Consider the following 23,461-nt stretch of genomic DNA (forward strand, 5'->3'; position numbering starts at 1 on the left):
GCACTTATGTGGCATCCAAACATTTCAAAGCCTTTTACAAACATTAATTAATCCTCACAGCCCCCTGATAGTACAACATTATCCCTATTGGACACATACGGGAACTGAAGCAGAGAAATGGAATGATTTGCTCAAGTGAGTAAGTTAGCAGCAGAAATAGGAATAGACCCCAGGAGTCCCAGCTGCCTGGGTCCTGCACTAACCAATGTCACATCCTCCTCCTTTGGGTGAAGAAATCATTTTTCTTTCTAAATTATTTCAGATGCCTCTACACTTCTGCCTGAACCCCAACAATACTGAAACCTTAGCAATATTTAAGTTCAGTGTGTAGGTCACTGCTTTCAGCTGCATGCCAAGGCTGGATATAAACTGAAACTATTTTATATGCAAATACAGTTTTGTAATCAGCAACAACTTACTTTATTTGCAAGGCTGGCATCAATATCTGTTAAAAAAAAAGTAAGGTGCATTTTTATAGTGCTGTAGATAGATAGATAGATAGATGATAATTTGTCCACTGAGCTATGTTGACCTTCTTTTGTCCTGCCTGGGTAGCGATTCTTAGGATATTCATAAAGGACACATTTGTGATGGTCTTAAGTGGCAGCTAGATGACATGTTTCAGCAATATTTATGTGTAGGGGAAAGAAGTGTTACTCTGGCAGTGAAAGAACTATTTTTAAATAGAGAGAGTCAGCAGGACTAATTTTGCAAGTCTGCACAACTCTGCTGTACTACAAGGTGTTATAAAAATTGCAACTAGCCCACCTCTTATTTCCACGCCCCGGATTGAATCAGCCTTTTAATTGGGAGGTAATATATCAACAGACACATCTGGGAGGAAGTACCCCATACCTCCGAAGCTGCAATGACATTAACCTGTCATGCTGCAGTGTTTCCAAATAGCCCTGTGCCCCCCATGAGTCTGCTAACCGAATGCAATATTTCCCCCACACCAGTGGGTGCCCAGACCCACCTTGGTGCTTCCCCTAATATTCTGACATCTTCTGGAGCTTCACTCTACTCACCACTGGGACATCTATCCTCAGGTACCAACAGCTGTGCAGAGTCATCTCTCTACTGATGTGCTTCCCACCATGAAAACTCTCCTACCCAACCTTCTCTCTCACCAGTGGGTGTGCCAGCCAGCTGCAGCACCCCCTTATGGGCATGCTAACTGGCAGCAGAACCCCATGCACCAGCAATCTCTGGCTTGCAATGCTGGGACACCTTCCCATGAAAAGCAGCCTTCTGGGCAGGCAATGAACCCACTGCCAACCATGATCACGGTTGTTGTTAGGTGTTATCATAGAATCATAGAACTGGAAGGAACCTCGAGGGGTCATCTAATCCAGTCCCCCGCACTCAAGGCAGGACTAAGTATTATCTAGACCATCCCTGACAGGTGTTTGTCCAGCCTGCTCTTAAAAATCCCCAATGATGAAGATTCCACGATCTCCCTAGGCAATTTATTCCAGTGCTTAACCACCCTGACAGTTCGGAAGTTTTTCCTAATGCCCAACCTAAACCTCCATTGCTGCAATTTAAGCCCATGGCTTCTTGACCTATTCTCAGAGGCTAAGAGACCTCATCCTGGCCCCAGACCCCATTGCTGTGCAAATGCAGATCAAAAAATGGTCTCTGCACCATGGATCTTATAATCCAAGTATAAGACAGGAGACAACAGATGGAAACAGGTGGGGGAGCACAAGGAAACACTCACACAGTCTGGGTCAGCATGACACTCAGTGGGTTCAGTCCACCACCAGCCTAACCATTGTCCAGGTTGTTGTAGGCCTCATGGCAAAGGAGAGTTTTAAGCTGAGGGGGGAAACATGGCAGCAGCATTTCTGGTGCTACCAGGCCATTCCCTGAATGACTGCAGTCTTAGCTCCAGGCCTGGGTATGACGCTAGAGCATGGAGCAGCCCTCATTGTCAATACCCGCTGCCGTGGGTGGAGATTAGTTCGGCACCTTCCAAACACCAAACAAACTGCTTTCTGTCTGTGTGGTGTGACAGGGGCTGTGGTGATATGGTTGGGGCTGCCAGAGTTTTGGACAGAGCGATACACCCATGTCAATAGCCACTGAGTCCTGCTCAGTGCTGTGACGGCCTGTGAGATCTTGTTTGTGAGCCATTAGCCAGATGGCCCTGCCAAAGGCTTCAAAGGAGCAATATCTGCCCCACTCTGACCTATAACGGACACCTCCCACAGTCCAGTAGGCACCAGAGCAGGTTTTCAGCAGGGCTGAATCTGGGAACCTCTGGATTTAAAAGCATGAAGCTCTAATGCCTGTGAAAGCACTGTTAACTAAAAGGCTGTAGAAGACTCATAAACCTTTATATATGGTCCAACCACTAGAGGAGGACAGAGCCACAGCATGAGCATGGGGACAAGTGCATGTGAACTGGGCATACTGACTATTGATATGACTGTGCAGACTCACAGGCGTGGGCTCTGCACTTTTCTGGGAGGGTTATGTTGGAAAACAGGCCACGCATGTGCCTTCTTGTGTCTCCTGCTGCTTAGTGAGGAGGGGCTGATCTTTTGGGACTGTGGCTGTGTTTGGATCATATGATTGCTTTCCTCTGTTGCATAGGCCATACACACAAAGAGTTTTGACATATGCCACGTCCCCTGGCTTCTATTTTAAGGCAAGGGCATGAGTTTTCAAAGTTTTCAGCCCACTCCAGCCATCACCTCCGAGAAGTGGCACCCACCCAGCTGCGGCCCAGGAGTCTGAATTGTGGTGGAATACGTGTTTGTCTCATTCCTCTGCACTTCGAAACTGTCATTAGACAGTAACGTCGTTAACTGTGACAATTTCAGACGCTCACGAGTTTCTGTTTCTTCTCCTTTGTAGATAATACTGAGCCTGAGTTAACCAAGGGCAAGCCCTGTGAGAACAAGCTGAACATGAATGAAAACATTCTCTGTCCATTATCTTCTGCGGAGTATAATGAGCCACATACCTCGGGCTTGCAGCGAGCCATGTTAGCCTGTAATAATGGGAGTGAACAGCCAGCAGAGCCCACAAATCCCTCCAATGAAAAACCCAGCTGCCTCCTGAATAGTGCTGAGCCACCCAGAGCAAAGGAACGCAGAAGCCCAGCCAATGACAGCACCGGCCATGGGGCCGAACATCTGGAAACGGCACCAGACCTATGGAAGCAGAGTGAAATGCAGAGAAACAGGCTACAGCAAGTGCAATCAGAGAATGACAGCAGCAGTGCCAATGGTCTGGTGCTGACGAACGGCTTGCATACAGAGTTTGAGCTGAGGAAGGAGAGGGACTTTGATGGCAAGGAGGTAACGGAGACGCAGGGTAGCGCGGCGTCAAGGAGAAGTGATGCTGACTTGGAGAAGAGGGACTTGCCAAGCAAGGAGCTGTATAGCGAGCTGCTCAGTGGTGTGCATTTGGAGACCTTCCTGGACTCTCCAGAGGTGCTAAGTGCTGAGGATGCAGAGGAACAGCTAAGGTAACTGGGATTCTCTCTCAATTTGTTTCACTGCTCGGATTAATGTGCATCATATTTCCCCCCCCTTAAATCTAGGTGGGGAACCATCAGGTCTAAAGCTCTCTCATGGTTGGCTTTGGCCCCAAATGTAACCCTCCTTTACTGTCTTCTGTTGTATCATATCCTTTTGTAAAGCTCTTGTCAAACAGTCACCATTATAGAGTCAACAATTGCCAATAACAAGAGTGTTCCTGGGAGCTGCTCTGCGCTCCACCTCCCAGCGGCTCGGGGCTTGATCCAAAAGTCCTTGAAGTCAGTGGAAAGATTCCCATAGATTTCAATGGGCTTTGGATCAGGCTCTTCGAAGCTGAGCACATCTAGCACCTTGCAGGATCGAGCCCGTATTTCCTGTTCTAAGGGAAAAACCACTGTGCAGTAAGTGCTGGCAAGGGCTGACTTGATTAGCAAACACTTACATTCTGTAGATGGGGTGTTTCGTAAATAAGAGTTTTGCTTCTTCTCTTCCTGGAACAAGTTAACGCCAGGGCTCAGAGCTCCTGCGCAACCCTACAATAACAAACCAGCACTTACGTGCGACCCTGCAAGAGCAAACTAGCATGCACTTTTGTTGCTGGGAAAAAAACAGTTGGCTAAGGAAGCAGCTTTCCCTTTCCACTTTCCCAAAGGTGATTGCTGTACATAGCAGTATGATGCAGATTATTTTCTGAGTGACACAAATTCCTTCCCATCGTTCCTAAGTCTCCAGAAAAGGTTTTTAGCACTACTGTGCCTTTCCCTTGCTGGAGAGAGGGAGTTTACAGATCTCCCTAAACACACACCACAAAACAAACAGTGATAGCTGCTACAGGGTCAGAGGGGAACAACCTGGGAGAGAGCAGAAATGAGAGAGCAGGAGATCCGTGGCCACAGTGGGTTATAAAACACTAGGAATACACATGCCTGCTTTCCACCCCCAGTGGCCCAATGTATGTAACGATTGCTAGTACTGTGGTTTTCTGTCCCGTTCTCCCCCACCCCCATGGCTGGAAGTTTATGAGTATGCTGCTGCCTCAGTCCCAATGGACTTGGGGTCAGATTTTTAAAACTGTTTAAGCACCTAATTCCCAATGAAGTCAATGGGAGTTAGGTGCCTAAATACCTTTAAAAATCTGGCCCTTGACCAGGGTACTGGAACGAGGGGTGCTGGGGATGTGGCGCAGCCCCTGCCCTGGACCCTTAGTTCATGCCACAGCGGCTCATGCTTTATGTAAGCGGGGGAATAGTCCCGCTATTGTGAGGAACTTTCCTGGTTTCTGCACTACCCCGGTGAAGTGGGCTAGCGAAAGGATCTGAGTCCTTACTCCCACTTCCTTTACCCAGTGGCCTCCCTGCCCTTGAGGACTCCCCGTCCACTCTCCTGTCTGGTAGAGTCCTCGTAACCCCAACAAGGCTGGGCCCAGGATTCCTGGGGGGGGCTCGACCCCCAACCCTGCTGTGGTCAGCTAGGACAGGGACTAGGGTGTCCCCACTCCAGGGTACTCTCTCTGCACTGGGCACTTCTCTGACCCACTGACCATTATATACAAGTTAAAGCAAATGCAAGTTATTTAATCAACAATTAATTTTAAAAAGAATAAGGAATAATGGGAAAGGTTAAAGGAAACACATCAACCCGCTCTGGGGCAGGGAACATCACAAACAGTGTCTCTGGAATGTCAGGGCAGTTCACAGTCTGTTCCTTGTAAGTTCTAGGCCTTCTTCTCAGGCCCTGGCTGTGCTGTAGGGATGCTGTGGGTTGGACACTTGCTCTGGTGGTGGCCACACGCTCTCAGGCTCTAAGTGGTAGGATCCTTCTTCCCAGTGTCGCCCCCACCCTGTCAGGGTTACGATCCAAGCCACCTGTAGAGCCTCTTGGCTGAGACATCTCCCTGTGCTGGGCCTGCTGCCCAGGCTCCCCCTCGGTCTCCACAACTGCTCACCGCACCCAGCTCCGGACTGCTCCAGCCCCAGCTGCACCACTCTGTCTCTGCACTGCTGCTGCTGCTCTGCCTCCAACTCCCTGGTCTGCTTCTTTGGCTCCTCTGGCTCTGGTTGCTGCAGCTCTGCTCCCAGGACAGGTCTGCTCTGCAGGCTGCTTCTGTGACTCTGCTCCCAGCACTGACCTGCTTCCTGGGCTGCTTTTCTGGCCCCTCTGGCTCTGGTTGCTACAGCTCTGCTCCCAGGACAGGGTCTGCTCTCTCTGGGCTGTGCCTCTGGCTTTGGGGCTGCAGCTCTGCTCCCAGGACAGGGTCTGCTCTCCCTAGGCTGCTTTTCTGGTCCCTCTGGATCTGGCACACCTCTGCTCCCCAGCTTAGCTTGGGCCCCTGCTTTCTCCTTAGCTCAGCCCCACTCTGTCCGACCCAGGCAATTCCAGCTCACACGGAGGACGGGACCTCCCTGACCTCCTGACTCCCTGATTAGCCTGCTCATCCTTGTCATTCAGGCTGACCTGGAGCATTGGCCTCTCCCCATTGTTCTTGGGGGCTGTCAGTCTCAGGGTCCTGATTCCCCATCAACCCTTTCCCCTTTTTAGTACTGGGAGCTAGCAACTAAAACACCCCCACTGAATGTTAGTAAGGGGGCAACAGTCCCCTTACATTTAGATCAATAGATGTTAGGTTCATTCCCTTCAGATGCCCTGGTGGAGGGTGTCTTTCCCAGAATTAACTGGGTTTGGTGCATGGGGAGAGGGAAGGCTGGAATGGTCCTTTTCCTTATAAATCCCCTGGCTAACAACAGTTCCTCTCTGTGCAGCTCTCCTGCTCTCTGTGAAAAGGAAGCAGTCACTTCTGGTGCACTGGGCTGTCTCTGCCCCAGGACCCGGTGGAGCCCCCAGTGGGGGGTTAGAGATCTGCAGGGGGCAGGTCAGGGGCAATACAGAGGGCTCGTTGTGGGACTGGAGATGCAGGCATTGTCCCACCCCCAACCCTCATGGAACAACCCATGGAGACTTAATGCAACCTGTAGCTTGATTTGCTATTTCACAGCCCCCTCTGTGCTGGGAATCCTGACTTGATGGGGAAGGGGGGATCTCTGACCATGCAGCTGCTCTTGGAGGGAACCAAGGAGAGCCACATTGGGGTCCAGAAGTGATAAGGATGCACTGGACTTCTGTGCAGATGGCACTGACCTCCTCAGGATCCCCCAGAGTCTAGCGGGTTTGCTAATGGAATTGCTACCCCTTGCACTCCCCTGTGGAATGAGTTGGGGAGTGCTCTGCGAGGGCATCTGCATGGGATTTTCTGCTTCCCTCCCCTAGGTATTTCCATGGGCACTAGTGGTCCAAGCCCTAGTCAGCACAGAGTCATTGTCCTAGGTGATTCTTGCACTGCAGTACATGTGGGATCACAGCAGCAGAAAGAGGCCAGGAAGCTGCAGGGAGTCCAAAGAAGAGCAATGAGAGTGGTTAGTGAGGTGCCCGGTCTGATTAGAGAGGAGAGAGTACAAAGATCTGGAATGATTCTGGATGGGGATGTGAGAACAGTTTCACAAGGGTGCAGGTACCAAGCAGGGAGGCAGATTATTCAGGATGGTACCAGCGCATAGCGAGGTCGCAGTGACGCAATGAATGTGTGTGAATATTAGGGAAAGTTTCCTAATGTGAGATCAATGATGTTGTGGAGCACTCTTTTTAGAAAAGAGGTGGCAACCCCATTGCTTGACTAATGCAGAACCAGCATGGACAAAAGCAAACAGTGTTTGGCTGATGTTTGAGTCCCAAGTAGCTACTCATTTCCCTAAGAATGAGTTTTAATTCATGTCAATGTCTAGGGCATGGTTGTCCTCCTTGATGCCTTCTGCTAGATGGTAGTTTAGCAACAGGGAGGGCGGGCTGGACACTTTGCAAGCAGGAGAGCAGCAAATTGTGCTGCCCACCAGGACCGACAACCTGAGACTGGGAGAAACTTCACATCAGTTCATTGAAACGGCTCTTCCGAGGTCTGGCCAAGGGCTAACGGCGATAGTGGTGACCCTCTGAGAGATTCTGCTCTGACCAAAGCCAGAAGCAGCAGCAACATGGCTTCAGTGAACATACAGGGCACCAATTAACAATCTAATAAAAGAACTGGTGTAAAGTGACACATGCTAATATCAATGGAATCATGAATATATTCTGCAAGCTTCGAACTAACGGAGGAATAAAGCCTTCTTTCAGATCACTTGCAGAACAGCTCTCCACTGAAGAATTAGGGCACAAGAAAGATGCAACGGTGGTCCACCATTGGAGGAGGAATGATTTGAAGGTGATGGGCATGCTAAAGGTGTGAAGTTGTGAAATGGCAGACCAATGGTTTGGAGAGAATACAGTCGGACTGTGTTCTGTATTCCAAGAACTTGTTTTGCTATTTATGTATTTACTTAGGTTTATTTATAATGTGTCTTATATTCTAAGCCCAGTACATAGGGAAAAACACACCCCAGAAACAACTGCAAAATGCTTACATAACGTCAGCACTATAACTGACAGCCCTGCTAGGAAACATCTCTTGGTTACCAGGAGGGAGCCAGATTCTTTCCCTCTGTTCCAGCTGCCTTGTGCTGCTCAACAGTCTGTTGTGTCACAGTTATGAAAGCATCATAGTTATGAGAGGTTGAAGCAGCTGGGGTGGGGGCAAATTCATCATTGGTGTAAGCAGGTGCAACACCACTAAAATCCACAGAGATCCATCTGCTTGCACTAGGGCTGAATTTGGCCTGATATGTCATAACCAATGTGTCTTCATTCATTAACTGCAAAGCTGGCCATCCCCCACTATATTCTGGCCTTGAATAGCCTGTGTGACTCATTAGGTGAGACCAAATTCAGAGCTGGGGGGAGTAGGTGAAGTTCTGTGGAGGTCAGTGGAATTGAACCAGTTCTGAATTTGGTCTGTTCTTTTACTTTTTATAAGTGAATTTATTGTTCTTTGCTGTCCCCCGTTTTGTGCAGTGGATGCCTGTCACAGAGCATCTAAACCCTGTTTAATATATCCTAATTAGTAATTAATAGTTAACTGATCATTCATTTATAATTACCAATTCATTTGCATGTATATAGCATGTTTCATCCAGAGATCTCAAAGGACTTTACAAAGGTGAGTCAGTCCCATTAACCCATTTTGCAGATAGGGAAACTGAGTTGCCCAAGGTCATCTAGTGAGTCAGTGTCAGAGCTGGGAAAAGAGCTCTGGGCTCCACAGACCTGGTCCCATGCCCGACCTCTGTATGTGTTAGCAACATTTTCACATGAAATACTTAGTAACAAACAAGGAAACAGCAACCACTTTGGATGTGTCTGCTGTCATTTGCATACATTAGCATGCATTTGCGCACTCCCATTTACATACATTTCTACTCTGATTTATGCAAATTCCCCTACACAACATTCAGCAAAGCCTTCATTTTCCCAAGCCTCACTAAAGTTTTCACTCTGTGTTTTATCACTAAGCCCAATTCTCTGCCATCAGCTGCTCGGGACTGGGTGGAGCCTAGATGGTGAAGGAAATTCTCATGGGAGGAAGGTTGGAAGGGTGGAGGGCAGATGGGTCTGCCAGCATGGATCTGACTGCAGGAGCAGAGCCCAAGGCTGGTATGAAGGGTAATAAGATGGTCCAGGGGTTAGGGTCCCTGCTCTACCACAGGCTTCCTGTGTGGCCTGGGGCAAGTCACTTGGCACCTCACTCCCAGTGATTTCAGTGCAAGTTAGGAGCCTATGTGCTCTTGAGGATCTGGGCCGTAGCTGCCCTGTTGCCTTAGTTCCCCATCTGTAATGTGGGGTTAATGGTCCTTCCTTTCTTTCCCGGGGATGGTGTGAGGAGAACTACATCACACATCACAAGGTGATCAAATAGTGCAGTAACAAGGCTGGGTAAGTACCTTGGACCAACAGCACCCTCGTATATCCCCAGTAACACTGTGCTGCTTTCAGCTCCCGCCTGATGCTTTGCAGCTGCTTATAGTAACGACTCTCTCTGCTGCCTGTCGCATTCTTACTGCCAGTAACCTGATACGTTCTTCTTCTTCTTTATCACATAGCTGTGCCGAGGGGCGATCTGGGCCCCACTGAGTTCCACGCTGTACACACACACACACTGTTGCAGGATGACTGGCCCCTTTAGGACCAGCCCCTGGGCCTGCTCAGTCACCTCCCAACTGGGCTGATGAGAAGCAAGTGGCCCATGTAAAGAGGAGAGACTGCACCGGAGGAGAAGTGAGGCAGGGGCAGGTGAGAGCAGCCTGAGAGCAGAAGGGTGAGGAAGGTGCTGCAGTTGGGAGGGCTGGGGAGCCCTGCTGCATTATGGGAAGGCTTGTGTAGTGGCCCCTAAGAATGAGGAGAAGAGCCAGTGTGGGCAGTGTAAGCTGGGCCCAGAGCTAGGGATTGGCTCGGGAAGGTAGATCCCAAGGGCAGGGTAGAACTAACAGAGGAGGAGATTTGGGGGAGTGAGACACTGCAGGGAGCCCTCTCACAGAAGATCTGAGTTGGGGCCACAGGAGAAGACACAAGGGAGAGGAGTGGGCCTAGGAATCTTGGGTGGATGGCCTGGAGAATGAGGCCCTGGGGCAGAGGGGTTAATTACTCTCTGGTGGGCAGGGTCACCAGATGTCCTGATTTTTATATGGACAGTCCCAATATTTGGGGTTTGTCTTACATAGGTGCCTATTACCTCCCACCCCCTCTCCCAATTTTTCATACTTGCCATCTGGTCACCCTACTGGTGGGGGACCTGGAAATGGTGACCTTTGAATGAGATTCAAGAGCTGCTGCATTGTAACTTTGGGGTTTGGGATTGCCCCATGAGGGACCTGTGGACTGTGCCAGTGTTGCTGCATAAAGGGTTTGAGAGATGCTAGTCCTTTGCATGGTCAGATGAAGGGGAAACAGAGGTGGGCTGCACCTGTATTGCTGAAATTGGCTGCAGGAGGGTGCCTGTGACAGGGGTTTCCCCTGAAACACTCACATAGTGAAAGACAGTGCCTGCCTCAAAGAGCGTACAGTCTAAATACTGAAGACAGACACAGAGTGGGTGAGGAAACCAATGCAGAGAGAGGCAAAATGACTCACCCAAGATCGTACAACAGGGCCATAGAGCCCAGGTCTCCTCCTGACTCCCAGACCAGTGCTTTATCCACTCGATCACGCTGCCTTCCCCTATGCACAGGCACAGCAGCTCAGATACATAGCACACTGACAGTATCTCTCTGCTTCTCCCCTCCCAGCACACCTCCAGTAGGCAATGCAGGATTTGGTCCTTTAGGGAACCTGTAAGTGAGTTTCCTTTACCACTGAGATCAAATCATTTTTCTTATAAGTCATCTGAGTTATTTGAGTTCATGGAAATATTTTCACTTAATTAGGAATTCAAAACAGCAGGGGGATCTTTAATTTAAAAGAAAATTCAGCAAACTTTTTTCAAAGGGGGTGCCCCATGTCAGAGTCTTAGACAGTTATCATGGCCCCTAAGTTTGAAAATGTTGGCCTCTGCCAGTGCATTTCTTCCACAGAAGATGAATGGCCAGAGAGTGCTCCAATTCCATTCAATAAAACCTTAACTCAACTCTTCAGGAGGCTGCTGCCTTCAGTGCAGAACAAGGCCTAATTTCACTCGTGTTCTTTCCAAACACAGGACTCAGTACTGCCAATACAGCAAATGCGGGTCTATGTTATTATGACTAATTAACCAGCAAGAAAAGAAATGTAAACAACTTTATGCATAAAAATCCAGCTCAGTTCAGTTGCATAAATAACCATTGTTCTGCATGTGTCGCCATAAGCATTAACGATGGAAAGAATGATTGGAAAAGACAGCCTAGGCAATTTGACATATCATTACACCAGTACAGTTACAAAGACTTATGAGTGTAATGCAAGTAAATATATGGATCCTAGCGTATATATAAAGCAAACTCCTTCCATGCTATTTAATATCTTAGTATTGAACTCTTCTCTGTGGGCAGGCAGGCCACTCCAACACACAAGATCAAGTTCAATCAGAGTCAGGGTCTCACCTTGTCTTAAATCTCAGGGCTTGTCTCTTCGGCGCAGTAGTGCATGGCAGTGGGGTGTGAATTCTAATGCACACCAATGATTCACCCACTAACTGGCTTGGGTAGACCCTGCTGGTGCACATTAAAAGTGCATGCTAACAAGGTACTGTTTGGAATGGGACTATGTTAATGCGCACTAGGGAACTTTTAGTGTGCGCCAACAGTGTCTATGCAGGCCAGTTAGTGCACGACATGTTGGTGTGCATTAGAATTCACGCCCCACTGATGCACGCTATTGCATCATGTAGACAAGCCCAAAGCTGAGTGTTGGCTGAGTCAGGTCCAGGACGTGTCTATGGGCCCGAGTGTTAGAGAGTCTATTTCTAATCTCTGTGAAAACTCTTTCCTGTTGGTGAGGGTTAAAAATCTTTTGACCTTGACTATGATGGTCTCGCTTCATCTCTGATGAGAGGTGTCACCTCGCTTTGATTCCCTCTTGGGCACTGGTGTTGACTGGTTGCAGGCTGCCTCCCCAGGAGTCGATGCCCACCTTCCTTCTCTGCACTTGGGTTGCAGACGCTTACGTTCAGGGTGGCTTCCCCTACGTACAAAAGATAGTCACTGCATGTTCTTTGTGTCACTCAGCCTTAGCGGCATGGATTTTGGTAGCCAACAGTGCAATTTCTGATTGCATTATCTCTTACCATTCACATGGGTTCTCTCTATGGGGAGTTCAAAGGCTGGCAGCAACAAAGGTAAAAGGTCTGGAAGGTAGTCATGGATAGGCTAAAAGGAGTGAATGTGTTCAGGCTGGATAAAAGAAGACAGTACGGGGGAAGCTGGCACTGCTTTGTAGACAGAGGGCTCCAGCACATCCAACAGGACCATCTGTCCTGAGAACTAAAATTCTCTCTCACCCCCACACAAGTGTGCTGACTTTTTGGGAGGGTGCAGTAAGGAGGCAAGGGCCCAGAGCTTCTCATTAGTCAGTACAAACAGAACACAGAGTAACGAATGGGCTTCAGCTGCAGGAGGGGAAATTTAGGTTAGCTGTGACGGTAATTGTTGCAAACAATTTAGCAAAGGAAGAGGCTGCCAAGGCAGGCTGTGGAATCTCCATTGTGGGTGCTGATTAGAGATATGAGATCAGGTGGATGGCCTCTCCGACGTTCCTCCTGTTTTGCAGGAAGGAAGGGATCACTCTGGTCAGGAACTCATTTCCATGTGATGGAACTCGCCCTGCAGGGCAGAATGAGGGGTGACACGAAGTAGTTTGACAAGAGTGAAATTCAGCGAAACTCACAAATCTGTTGATGTTGTTGGTGTTTTTCTTAAAGCCCGAGCACCTGGAGTCAGGTGAAAATCTCAGCTTTCATTTAAAAATTAAAGTTTCTAGCCCTTGAGGGTGTGGAGACAAGCTTAAAATGTGAGCCCTGACAGCTCAAAAGCAGGAGGATCAGTTAAAAGAACTCAAGAGTTATTTATTAAATCTCATGACTTTGGAGTAGCCTTATGATATTTCAGTGCTTGGAGTTGGCAATGCCAGGTTTGTCTTCGCCTGCTGTCCTTCACTGGCTCCCCTTCTCCAGCACATCAAGCACATACTTCCTGTCCTCACCTTTCAGGCCTCACACCAGAGAGCCCTCCCCTATCTTTCCAGTCTAACTGCTTATCACAGTGCCAGCCCCACCTTCTGCCTCCCAACGATGCCAGCTTCAATCACCTGCCTGTCTGCTTCCCCCGTAAGCATCGTCACACTTCCTCCTGTGCTGCCCCTTGTGCGTGGGAAGAATTCCCCATTAGAGCCCAGAAAGCCGTCACTGGGTCTGTGTTTGAATCCCTTCGTAAAACCTACATCTGCCAGGATGCCTAACGAATCACTGGCATTGGGTATGCTGGCAGCTCATATCACTGATCACACACATCTGTTTCTGCTACAACCCTGATCCCTTCCCACTCCTACCTGCCTGTCTATTATCACCGGTCACCTCTTGTCTGTGTCTTATTACACTGCGAGCTTTCTGGGGTAGGGAGTGGCATTGAGACATTGGTATGTCAATGCCCAGTGCTTTGCAGCTCTGATCCCTGGCTGGGATCCTGAGGTGTTAGGGCAATACTAGTGATAATAATGAAGCCTTATAAAGCATTGGCCATCCACCTGCCTACCCAGTAATGCTGTGCAGGGAATCAGTCCCCACGCTCACTGAGAACGATAAAGGGTCAGTGAGTGAGTTAGAGGGCGGGGCCCCGCAGTGTGTCACCGCACAGCATCACCTCTTTGAATTTGCTACCCTGAAGAAGGCAGTGGCTGTGCAATAGTGAAAATGGCTGTGGTGAAAAATGCAGCTTTGCAGCCTGAGTCCAGCAGAGCAATCAGCTGCAGCAGGATGTGCGTTCGCCCCGCGTCCAGCCGAGATCTTCCAAGACACTCAAATCTGCCTGATGTTCTTCAGTGCTGAGCACCCACCCACCCAGCCTCTGGCACTGGGAAGGGGTCCCAAGCTGGGCACCTGCCACAACCCTGGGTTTCCTGCCCCCCACACTTGGGTAACTGCTGCCATTGCAGAACTTCACTCTTGCTCCAAGGACCCAGTGAGCAGAGGCTCACAGCTCTACATGGCAGATGCTCTTCAAAGGCCACTACAGGAAACCCAGTCACCACAGTCACAATGGGTCCCCCCACTTTTTCAGGCCTTGTGGGGCCACTGCCCCAGCTCCCCTTACGCCTCCCAGCAGGCCCCTAGTGCCATGTTCCAGCACTTCTTCTCTTAGGACTCCACAGCAGTGTCGAATAGTACCAAAGCCTTGGCCAGGGTCTGCGCCTCAGACCTGTCCCACTGAATTGCAGATTGCATCAGCCACCCACGCAGGGCTACCAGGGAGTGGCTTACTACTGCCAGGGGCCTTGTCTCAGGTATTTAAAGTGAAGTCATCAGCCCCTTCCCCCCAGCCTCCAGGAAGCCCCTCCTACCCCCCCCTTCCAGCATTAGTTGCGAGCCACATGGCTACTTTCAAACATGCCCTTTCTAGCACGAGCCCAGTGTTGGGTTTTGTCAATAGAAACTGAATTTAGAGAGGGTGTCAACATTGGAAATCGTGTGGCTGTTGGGCCACAAAACTGCTGCTGAAAGGGCCACCCTCTCTTCCCTGCCCCCTGCTGCCCCAGGACCACGCTCTCTTTCCTCCTTTTGATCCTCCTCTGCTTAGGAAGCTGAACTGCTGACCTAACACCTCTCCCGTTGTAGCCTTGTTTTGACCCATGTTTACCCTTAGAAGCAGCCTTGGTTTCCCTTTGGAGCATCACAGCAATGGGACACCACCTCCTTCACTCCCAGCCTGTTTGAGGGGTCCGGGGCAGCTGGGCAGCTTTGCCTGGAAGGTTTAAACCAGGAAGCTGAATTGGAAGCTGGGTTAGGGCCCCAATTCAGTTTCTTCAGATGAAGCACTTTGGAGAGTGGGAGGGGAATGCATCCCAAAAACAGAGGGAAAGAAGGGGTGGAGGAATGAGAGAACGGAAGCAGAAGAGGGAAAGTGAGAGGGAATGACAGAGGCTAGGGTGAAACAACAGCCTTTGGCTTTCTTTGCAGCCAAACCCTTTGATATTTAAAATGAGGCATGCTGGTTTATGTTAAGAGGGGTAAAAGGGAAGTAAGGGGGAAGAGAGTAAAAACTTTTGCCCCTTTTTCTTTGAAAAATTAAAAGAAAGGTGACCTGCAAAGGGTTTTTAAGCATTGGGTTTGTATCCTTTTTTTGCTGCTTTATAATGGAGAAGGAGGTCTGGAAGGAGTCTTTTTAAGAGTGTATGTGACCCTGTTCACTGTAGAAGTTGTGGGTATAGCAAATCTGGTCATCCCTGGTATTGCAGCAGGACATCTCAAAGGGCTTTGGGATATTTATTGTGGCCTCTCCCTCCTTCATGGGAAAGGTGAAGGTGTTGGATCTTTAACGAAGACATCCATTCTGCACAATCATAGAATCATAGAATATTAGGGTTGGAAGGGACCTCAGGAGGTCATCTAGTCCAACCCCCTGCTCAAAGCAGGACCAAATCAGTCATTGATGTTAAATTGGGGCCAAACAACTCCAAGGGTGGGATGCTGTAGTGAGCCGCTCAGGGGTGCAGTCCAGAACTCACAACCTGGGGAGAGGGTGCAAAGGCACTGTTAAGTCAACTTTGTGCTCTCCCACTCCTGGGCTGTTCTGGGGGCTTTGGAGGCCCTGGTGGAACTTAGACGGCTCTAGTGGCCTCTCAAATTTATGACAGCCTCCCCGCAGGCTGCCCTATGGACTGCAACGCTACTCAGAATCTCTGCAATGTTGGGTGCTGTGTCCTTTGACACACCCTCTATGCAGGGGGTTCTCAGGAAGAGGCCTTACGTCTCTCAACCAGAGCTCCTGTACCAGGGCTGCCACTTGGTCTCCTAGGGCCCAGTTACACTGCCCCGGCCCTTTTGTTCAGCCTAAAGGCACCAGAACAGGGGTGAGGGTCTCACCCAAAGAATTTTAAACAGGCTGAAAACCCTTTCCCCTCTCTGGTCCTCAGCGTTCACCTGTAATTGTAATTGGTTCTCCAGGCATCATAATCTTCCAGGGCAGATGAGATCTGAATTTCTAATGTCAAAATCAAGCAGGAAAAAATAAAATCCTTGGAAAAACAAATCAGTAACTGGGCAGTCTAGCCCTTTTGAGGAGTTTGACGCCAGTCAATCCTATTGCATGACATGGCCTCTTTAAGAAATAGGTATTTAAGGGAGCAGCAAACAAGCTGGTGAACGGGACTAGCTGGTAATCATGGAGTTACCTCCAGAAGATGCGAAAAGCCCAGCTGTTAGCTGGCTCAGGGAAGCAGGGCTGTAATCTGGCTACGAGTGGGCTAGGGGGCAGATGGCTTGAATTACACAGCTGGCCATTTCTTGGGATGCAAATAGAGTTATACTGACCTAAAGCTGGGGTAGTGGAGAAGTGACTCAGCCTCAGGAAGTTCATGTGAGCTGCCCAACCGTTCCTGCTCACAGTTATTCTTAGAGGCACCTTTTCAGACGAGCACATAGACACATTCAGCCCCCTGACAATTCAGCGCTGCGAATAGATGCTTCCTGAGTGCTGCTTCGAACTTTAGAGCTGGGTGGGAAATTCTTGTCCCGTCTCAGGAAAATGTCTGAGATTTTTTTAAAAAATTTTCACACCCAAATTGGGAGGAAAAGTTGAAAGTTCAAATTTTTTCACAAACCGACAATTAAAAAAAAAAATCTGTTCAGGTCAATTGAAATATTTTCTTTGGGAATTTTGGTAGACATTGACCTTTTTCCTTTTTGTAAATCGTTTTACTATAATCAGCTTACATTTCACAACAAAAAATAATTTCAAATGGAAAAAACGGAATATTTTGTTTCAAAAACATCAAAATGGGACTTTTCATTCATTTTGAAGAAAAATTTCCAAATAATTGTTGACAGGAGAAATTCACCGAAGAAGACAACCCTTTCCTGCAAACGGTTTTCATTGTGATGAATCAGCATCTTCTGACAAAAATGTTTCATCAGAAAATTCCCACCAATTCTGCAGCATGCACTTTGGTAATCAAGCATCACAAACAGCTGAACCTTTAGCCATGGAAGCCGTTCACACCATCAGATGGGTTGTATCACCCGAGTCGCAGTTTGTGGCTGTTTTTCACAGGGAAACGCTCCTTGTGCGTCAGTGTTCCATTCTGCCATTCCTTGGGAAAACATCCACAAACTGTGATCCTAATGAGCAAGCGTGTCTACATGATGATTCGCCAATGGTACCATGAGTGAGCAGTTTCTATACACATCGTGAAAGGCTGCTGGCCTTTAGAGCGGATACCTCCCTTAATTTGAGACAATTATTTCTTGACCGATTCTCCATCTTTCATCAATGCCAATGCAAGGGAGAGGGTATTTTCCCTGTATCTTTCTGTGCTTCCCATGCTGTGGTCAGCTGAGGCCATAGACAATTGGGATGCAATTCTATCAGACTTCCAAGCCAAAGTCCTCTTCGCAGTGTCTTCTCTGGCCAGCAGCATACCCTTGGCAGGGCGGTTCTCCAACATCCTGCTCCTGATCACAGATGCAGATAGCTGCCAGGCAATGCAAAAAAATTAGCAGGCCCTTGTACTGCAGCAGCTTTGCACTGCACTGATGGTGTAGAATGGCCCTACATCCAGCAGAGCCAACAGTGGAGGATCACCCCAATGGAGGGGACCTTCCCGTGGCATGAAACTGGCACCCTGGCTCTACAGCTTCCCCTCCCTGCAGCTGGTGCAGGGGATGTGACTGGGGCAAGGGGTAATGACCAGTGCTTCAGTGTTCCCTGGTGATCCCAGGCTGCCTAAAAGGCCCCTTGAGGCCCTTGGTGGCTGTCAGGGTTCCCTCCCCACTCTGAACTCTAGGGTACAGATGTGGGGACCCGCATGAAAGACCCCCTAAGCTTATTTCTACCAGCTTAGGTTAAAACTTCCCCAAGGCACAAATTCTTTGCCCTTGGAGTGTACGCTGCCACCACCAAGTGGTTTAACAAAAAATCAGGGAAAGGACCACTTGGAGTTCCTATTCCCCCAAAATATCCCCCCAGGCCCTTACATCCCCTTTCCTGGGGAGGCCTGAGAATGGTATCCTAACCAATTGGTTACAAAGTAATCACAGACCCAAACCCCTGGGTCTCAGGACAATAGAGCAATCAGTCAGGTTCTTAAAAGAAGGATTTTATTTTAAAAAAAGGTAAAAATGACCTCTGTAAAATCAGGATGGAAAATAACTTTACAGGGTAACAAAAGATTCAAAAACACAGCAGAACTTCCTCTAGGCTTAGATTCAAAGTTACAAAAAACAGGAATAAACCTCCCTCCAGCAAAGGAAAAATTCACAAGCAGAACAAAAGATAATCTAACATGCCTTGCCTGGTTTTTACTTACAGTTTTTGTTATATAAGAGACTTTTAGGATGGTTTATAGGAGAAGGAGTTTTCTAACCTGATTCTTCTCTGCTTCCCAAGAGAACACACAAAACAAAGCCTTCCCCCCAGCAAGATTTGAAAGTATCTTCTTTTCACATTGGTCCTTTTGGTCAAGTGCCAACCAGGTTATTTGAGCTTCTTAACCCCTTATAGGTAAGAAGGAATTCTAGGCTACACTTAGCTGTATGGTTATGACAGTAGCCATTGGGGAAGGACAGAGGTGATTCAAGCCGGGCAGCAGCCACCTTTAAACAAGTTCAAGGAGTCCAACTGCCATAATAACTAGGCCAGGGCCCACCTTTGGGAGCCACAAGCAGGGGAAGAAAAGGTTTGGGAGGAACACAGCTCTGCAAACCTTGGCCCAGCTGAAGGAGGCAACATAACTGTGGGCAGAATTCCCTCTGCAGCCAGAGCCGGTCTTATTGGTGTGGGGCACGAGCAGAGGAGAGCCTAGCGAGAGGAGCCAGGGCCAGCCGCTAGAAACAAACACTTTCTCTGGAACTGTACCAGGCGACCCTGCGACACAATGAACATGGGCCCCACACTGCCATTCTCACTGAGGCGCATCTCGGTATGCAATTATTCGGATGTGCTCTCTGTTTCCCCGAGCCTCTGGGCTCAAAGGCAGGGCAGGATCCAGGGACGGAAGTGAAGAGGAGAGGCTGTCCACCATCCCCACTTTGTTGCCTCTCTGTCCAGACCACAGTGCTGTCTGTGGTGGGGCTGGAGGGCAGGTGTGCGGCTGCTCCCCCTGGGACGGGGGGCAGCCAATGGGTATTATGGCATGAGCTCAATCTCATCAGCCTGATGGTCAGAGGTGAGCTCCCACCACTCTAAGCAGTTTCTATGGGTATGCTGGGTGCTCAGCCCCTCAGACCATCGAGCCCCTTGGCTTTCTTGGGAGGGAGCTCTTGAGCATGGCTCAGGGATCAGCCTGTCAGACCCTGCTGTGTCCCACTCCCTGTTCCTCTCAGTGATCCCAGCCTGCCACTCCCGACCTTTCCGCCAGGGCCCGCCCTGATACTGCGGCAGTAGTGGGTATGAAAAGCCCCTTCCATGGAGCCGGAGAGGAAGCAGCAGCCTTGGCAATGAGCTGAGACAGGTCAGGCCAGCCCCCTCAATTTAATAGTGAAGGAATGAAATCAGGCACCAATTTAGGCCTTGATGACTACTCAGCTTGGATTCACCCAGGCATTAAAGAGCCGGCAGGAAACTTTCAGATTCATGCAGATAAGAATGAATCCCTCTGGAGCGCCAGACAAACAGTCCAGCTTGTCCCCTCTGCACATGGGCCCTGGCCCGCTCCAGTGTTCAACTTGCAGAGCTTCCTCCACATCCCTGGGGAGGACAGGTCCTATGCTACAGGCCAGCGGTTTGTGCGTAGCTCTCAGGATGTTCATGGGTGCTAGTACCTCCAAATAGCTCCTGCAGTCCACCCACTCCTCCCGTGACAGCATGGCTCTCCCTTGCGCTTATGTGCTCCAGCCCCACTCAGGGTGGGTTTCACTGAGCAGAGGGGCAGCCAGCATCAGCTGCCTTTGTCCACGTTCTCTTACCCTTCATGTGCTTAAGGGAGGATGGTTCCACCCAGAGCAGCCCACTCCCATGTCCAGCCCCCTCAACCCATGGAGCCCTGACCCCACGGTGCTTACATGGGGCAGGCTTCTGTGGGATTGAGGAAGGGGGAGCAGGCTGTAGCTATCCACCTCCTCCTGCACACCCCAGACTAGGTAGCCTTCAATCTGGCTCCCTTAGGCATGCAGTATAGAAATGGACAATGGGTCCCACACACAAACCCCTATTGGCATACACTACAATGACCAGGCATAGCTCCAGAACCAAACTGGAGAGAGAAGTGATCCAGCCACAGAGGAGAAATATTCCTGGAGTATGAAAACCCTCCACAAATGAAACAGGAAGATGGGAGGGCATCCTAAGGGGCTGTGGCCACTGGCATCAGACATAAGGCAGGATTCCATCAGCCTCAGGTATTTCCCAGGCACCTGGCGCCCAGGGAGCTGATGCCACACAGAAGCCAAAAGCTGGTGTTTAAACGAAAGCTGTCATAGGGCTGATTCTCCTCTCACTCTCAGTGTTGTAAGTCAGGAGGAACTCCAGTGAGGTCAATGGAGCCACCCTGGGGTGAACCCGGGTGGGAGGAGGATCAGACTAGGTGTTATGCATGAAGCCAAAGGCATACAAAATACCAGACCCTGCTAGTTCATGCCCAGTAATCACTGTTTTGTATTTAAGGTGAGTGACCTGGATTCTGCTTTGAATTATACTCCTTAGACTTCAGTGGGAGGTCAGCGAGGCTGAGCCTGTGTGCTGGGGGGCTAAGGGCCTGATCCAAGACCCACTGAATTCGATAGGAGTCCTTCCACTGACTCCAGCTAGGGTGACCAGATGTCCGGATTTTATAGGGACAGTCCCTATTTTGGGGTCTTTTTCTTATATAGGCTCCTATTACGCCCCACCCCCGTCCCGATTTTTCACATTTGCTATCTGGTCACCCTAACTCCAGCGGGCACTGAGCCATGCCCTAAGCAAGAGGTGGCCAGAGAAGGAAAGAAGCCCTTATGTACTACATTGGCTCTAGCAGCCATACAAGAGGTCCTACCTTTGATGGATGTCCAGATTAGAGCCCTGCAAATCTGCGGATATCCGCAGACCATTTTTGCGGATCACAGATTGGATGTGGATACAAATTTTGTATCTGCACAGCTCTGTTATGTGGGCCTCACCCACACGCTATATATACTACCTGTGTGGCCCTGAGGATGTCACATGGGCCGCAGCTGTGTGCTGATTGGGCCGTGGGTTGAGAAGCACTGCTCCAGAGATTCAGGATAGTCAAGGAGAACCATGCCATGGCCATGCAGTATCTGGCCTAGTTATCAGCCAGTCCAGTCCCCCAACGAATGAACTGAACATGTGTGTTCAAAACAGCACGAGCCCTGGCTGAGTCTGTGAGGGCGTGGGCCAAGTGACCCAACCGGCCTTCTCCATCTCCAGTAGCTACGATCCCAACACACCTTCCCATCTCACCTCTGCTATCTGTAGGGGCCCCCTCTCCCTCTCCAGCTGAGGCTGGTCACCCCCCTCAGTGCCTGCAGGTTGGTAGGGAGGCTGGGTGATTGCTTGCTCATACCCCGAGCAAACTCTTGGGGGTCTGCCTGGAGTAACTGCTGCCTCCCTAGTCCTCACAAGATCTGCTTGGGGTCAAGCTGATCCCCAGACACCATCCTGGCAGTTGGGAAGTGCCTCCTCCCACTGCTTGCCAGGGCTCTCCAGATGGCAAGGATAGAGATACATCATCACCCCCACGTGGTAGCTAGGCAGTCACGAGCTAGGGATTATGGAGCACCCGGCCAGCATGCAGTTGCTAGGGAACTCCAGGATTCCTTAGCGATCGCCTCAGGGATTCTGAGGCACCTGAGCCCTGCACTCAGTAGGGGACTGGCTGGCCCTGGAAATGGTCCTCCCTGGTCGAAGCAGCCAGGGGTATGGATTTATCTACCCGCCCCAGAAGACCTTCGGAGTTCAGGAGGCAGCAGTCATGCCAGCAGGAGGCAGAGAACCACCTGAGGCCCCAGAAAAGGTGCTAAAGGGCCTACCTAACCCCCGGGTAGAGTAGGAGTCGCTCAGGCCCCTGCCAAAGACTGCCAGCAGCAGGTGGGAGGCTGCCATGGTCTGGGGGAGGGAAGCACTGGAAGGGGGATGCTACTTTGTAAGGCTGGCTGCTTGGGTGTTCTTGCACAAGCTGTCTGGGAACTTGGGCTGGTGTCTCCAAACACAGACAAACCTGCCCTGGCCCTGAATTTGAATGGGGAATGGTCTGTTTGCAAACATTCTGCATGGCCCTATGTATCCTTTTCATGCAATGGGACATGGTGACACCCACTGTTCATGCCGGCTTTTTCTCTGCCACATCTTGCTGCAAACACAGCACTAACATGCTGTCAGTGCAGTCTGGGGCTCCTTGCTTTCTCTGTTCATGTATTTATAAAAGGCCCATCCAGTGCCCTGGGAGCTTTATCCATGATCACTAACAGAGCAGTTCAGTAGGCCAGGAGATCACCTCCGCCATCCCCACCCTGAGCTCCCAGCACACACACAACCCACCTCCCAAGTCCCCTTCCCAGCCTACCCTCCTTCCCCCGCCAAAGAGAAGCCTGGGGAAACAGGTGGGTTTGCAGGCTGGCCACAGGCTGTGGGACCATGGAGGAAGTGAGCTCTGGCATCAGGGGTATTGGACCGATCACACCCTGCTGCCAGCCTCTTCCCGTTTATACCTAGAGGGACTGTTTGCTCAAGCATTGAGCTGACCTAGCCTGCCAGGGTGCCACATAGACAGTGAGGCACCTTTCAAGTCACTACTTTGTGCCTGCTTTGAGCAGGGGGTTGGACTAGATGATCTCCTGAGGTCCCTTCCAACTCTGATATTCTATGATTCTAGGACTAAAACCATGCTGGGTGCGAAAGGCCAAAACCAACCCCTTCCTCTTCCCCTAGAAATCCTGGGGTCGGCAGTGCCGCTCACAGGCCCCAGGCCCTACGTTCTTCCACGGAGGCACGCTGCTTCCTAGGAGGGTGTTGCATTCTGCGCTAGCTGGGTTTTCCAATCACTTTGATGGTGCAGCTGGGTGCGGAGCACATTATGGCCATCCTGCCGATCGGTGACATAGGCCACGAGAACTGTAGTAAGGTCCACATCTGAAAGAAGGCATGTAATCTCCATAGCAAGCATGGCTGATAAGATGCACAGGAGACAATCACAGCTGCCATCCAGCAAGACTGCCAGGTAAAGGACGTTGGCATAATCGCTGCCATCTCCTCCATTTCCTTCCCATCCTACAAGCTTTATCCCAACCTAGTCTGCATCGAGTCTCAGGCAGCTCATGCTCACCTGAGCCCCAGACTCAGTTCAACATCAGCTGAAACCCTCCATCACATACCAGCTGGGTTAGAAGAGAAGGAGATATAAAGCTGAAAGCTACCACCAGCCACATGTTCTCATTA

At 49.9% G+C, this 23,461-nt stretch overlaps 1 protein-coding gene across 2 annotated transcripts in view; it reads left to right on the forward strand.

Moving 5' to 3' along the window:
* The window catches only part of PSD2 (pleckstrin and Sec7 domain containing 2), a 145,689-nt gene that overhangs the window by 46,283 nt on the left and 75,945 nt on the right, over positions 1-23,461 (forward strand). For both annotated transcript variants that reach the window (XM_074960736.1, XM_074960737.1), the window contains exon 2: positions 2,866-3,481. In XM_074960736.1, the coding sequence (XP_074816837.1) occupies positions 2,919-3,481 (563 nt within the window). In that variant the 5' untranslated portion in view covers positions 2,866-2,918. The remainder of the gene's footprint in view (positions 1-2,865; positions 3,482-23,461) is intronic.

The sequence above is a fragment of the Natator depressus genome, chromosome 8 (genome assembly GCF_965152275.1).
Source record: "Natator depressus isolate rNatDep1 chromosome 8, rNatDep2.hap1, whole genome shotgun sequence".
NCBI lineage: Eukaryota > Metazoa > Chordata > Testudines > Cheloniidae > Natator > Natator depressus.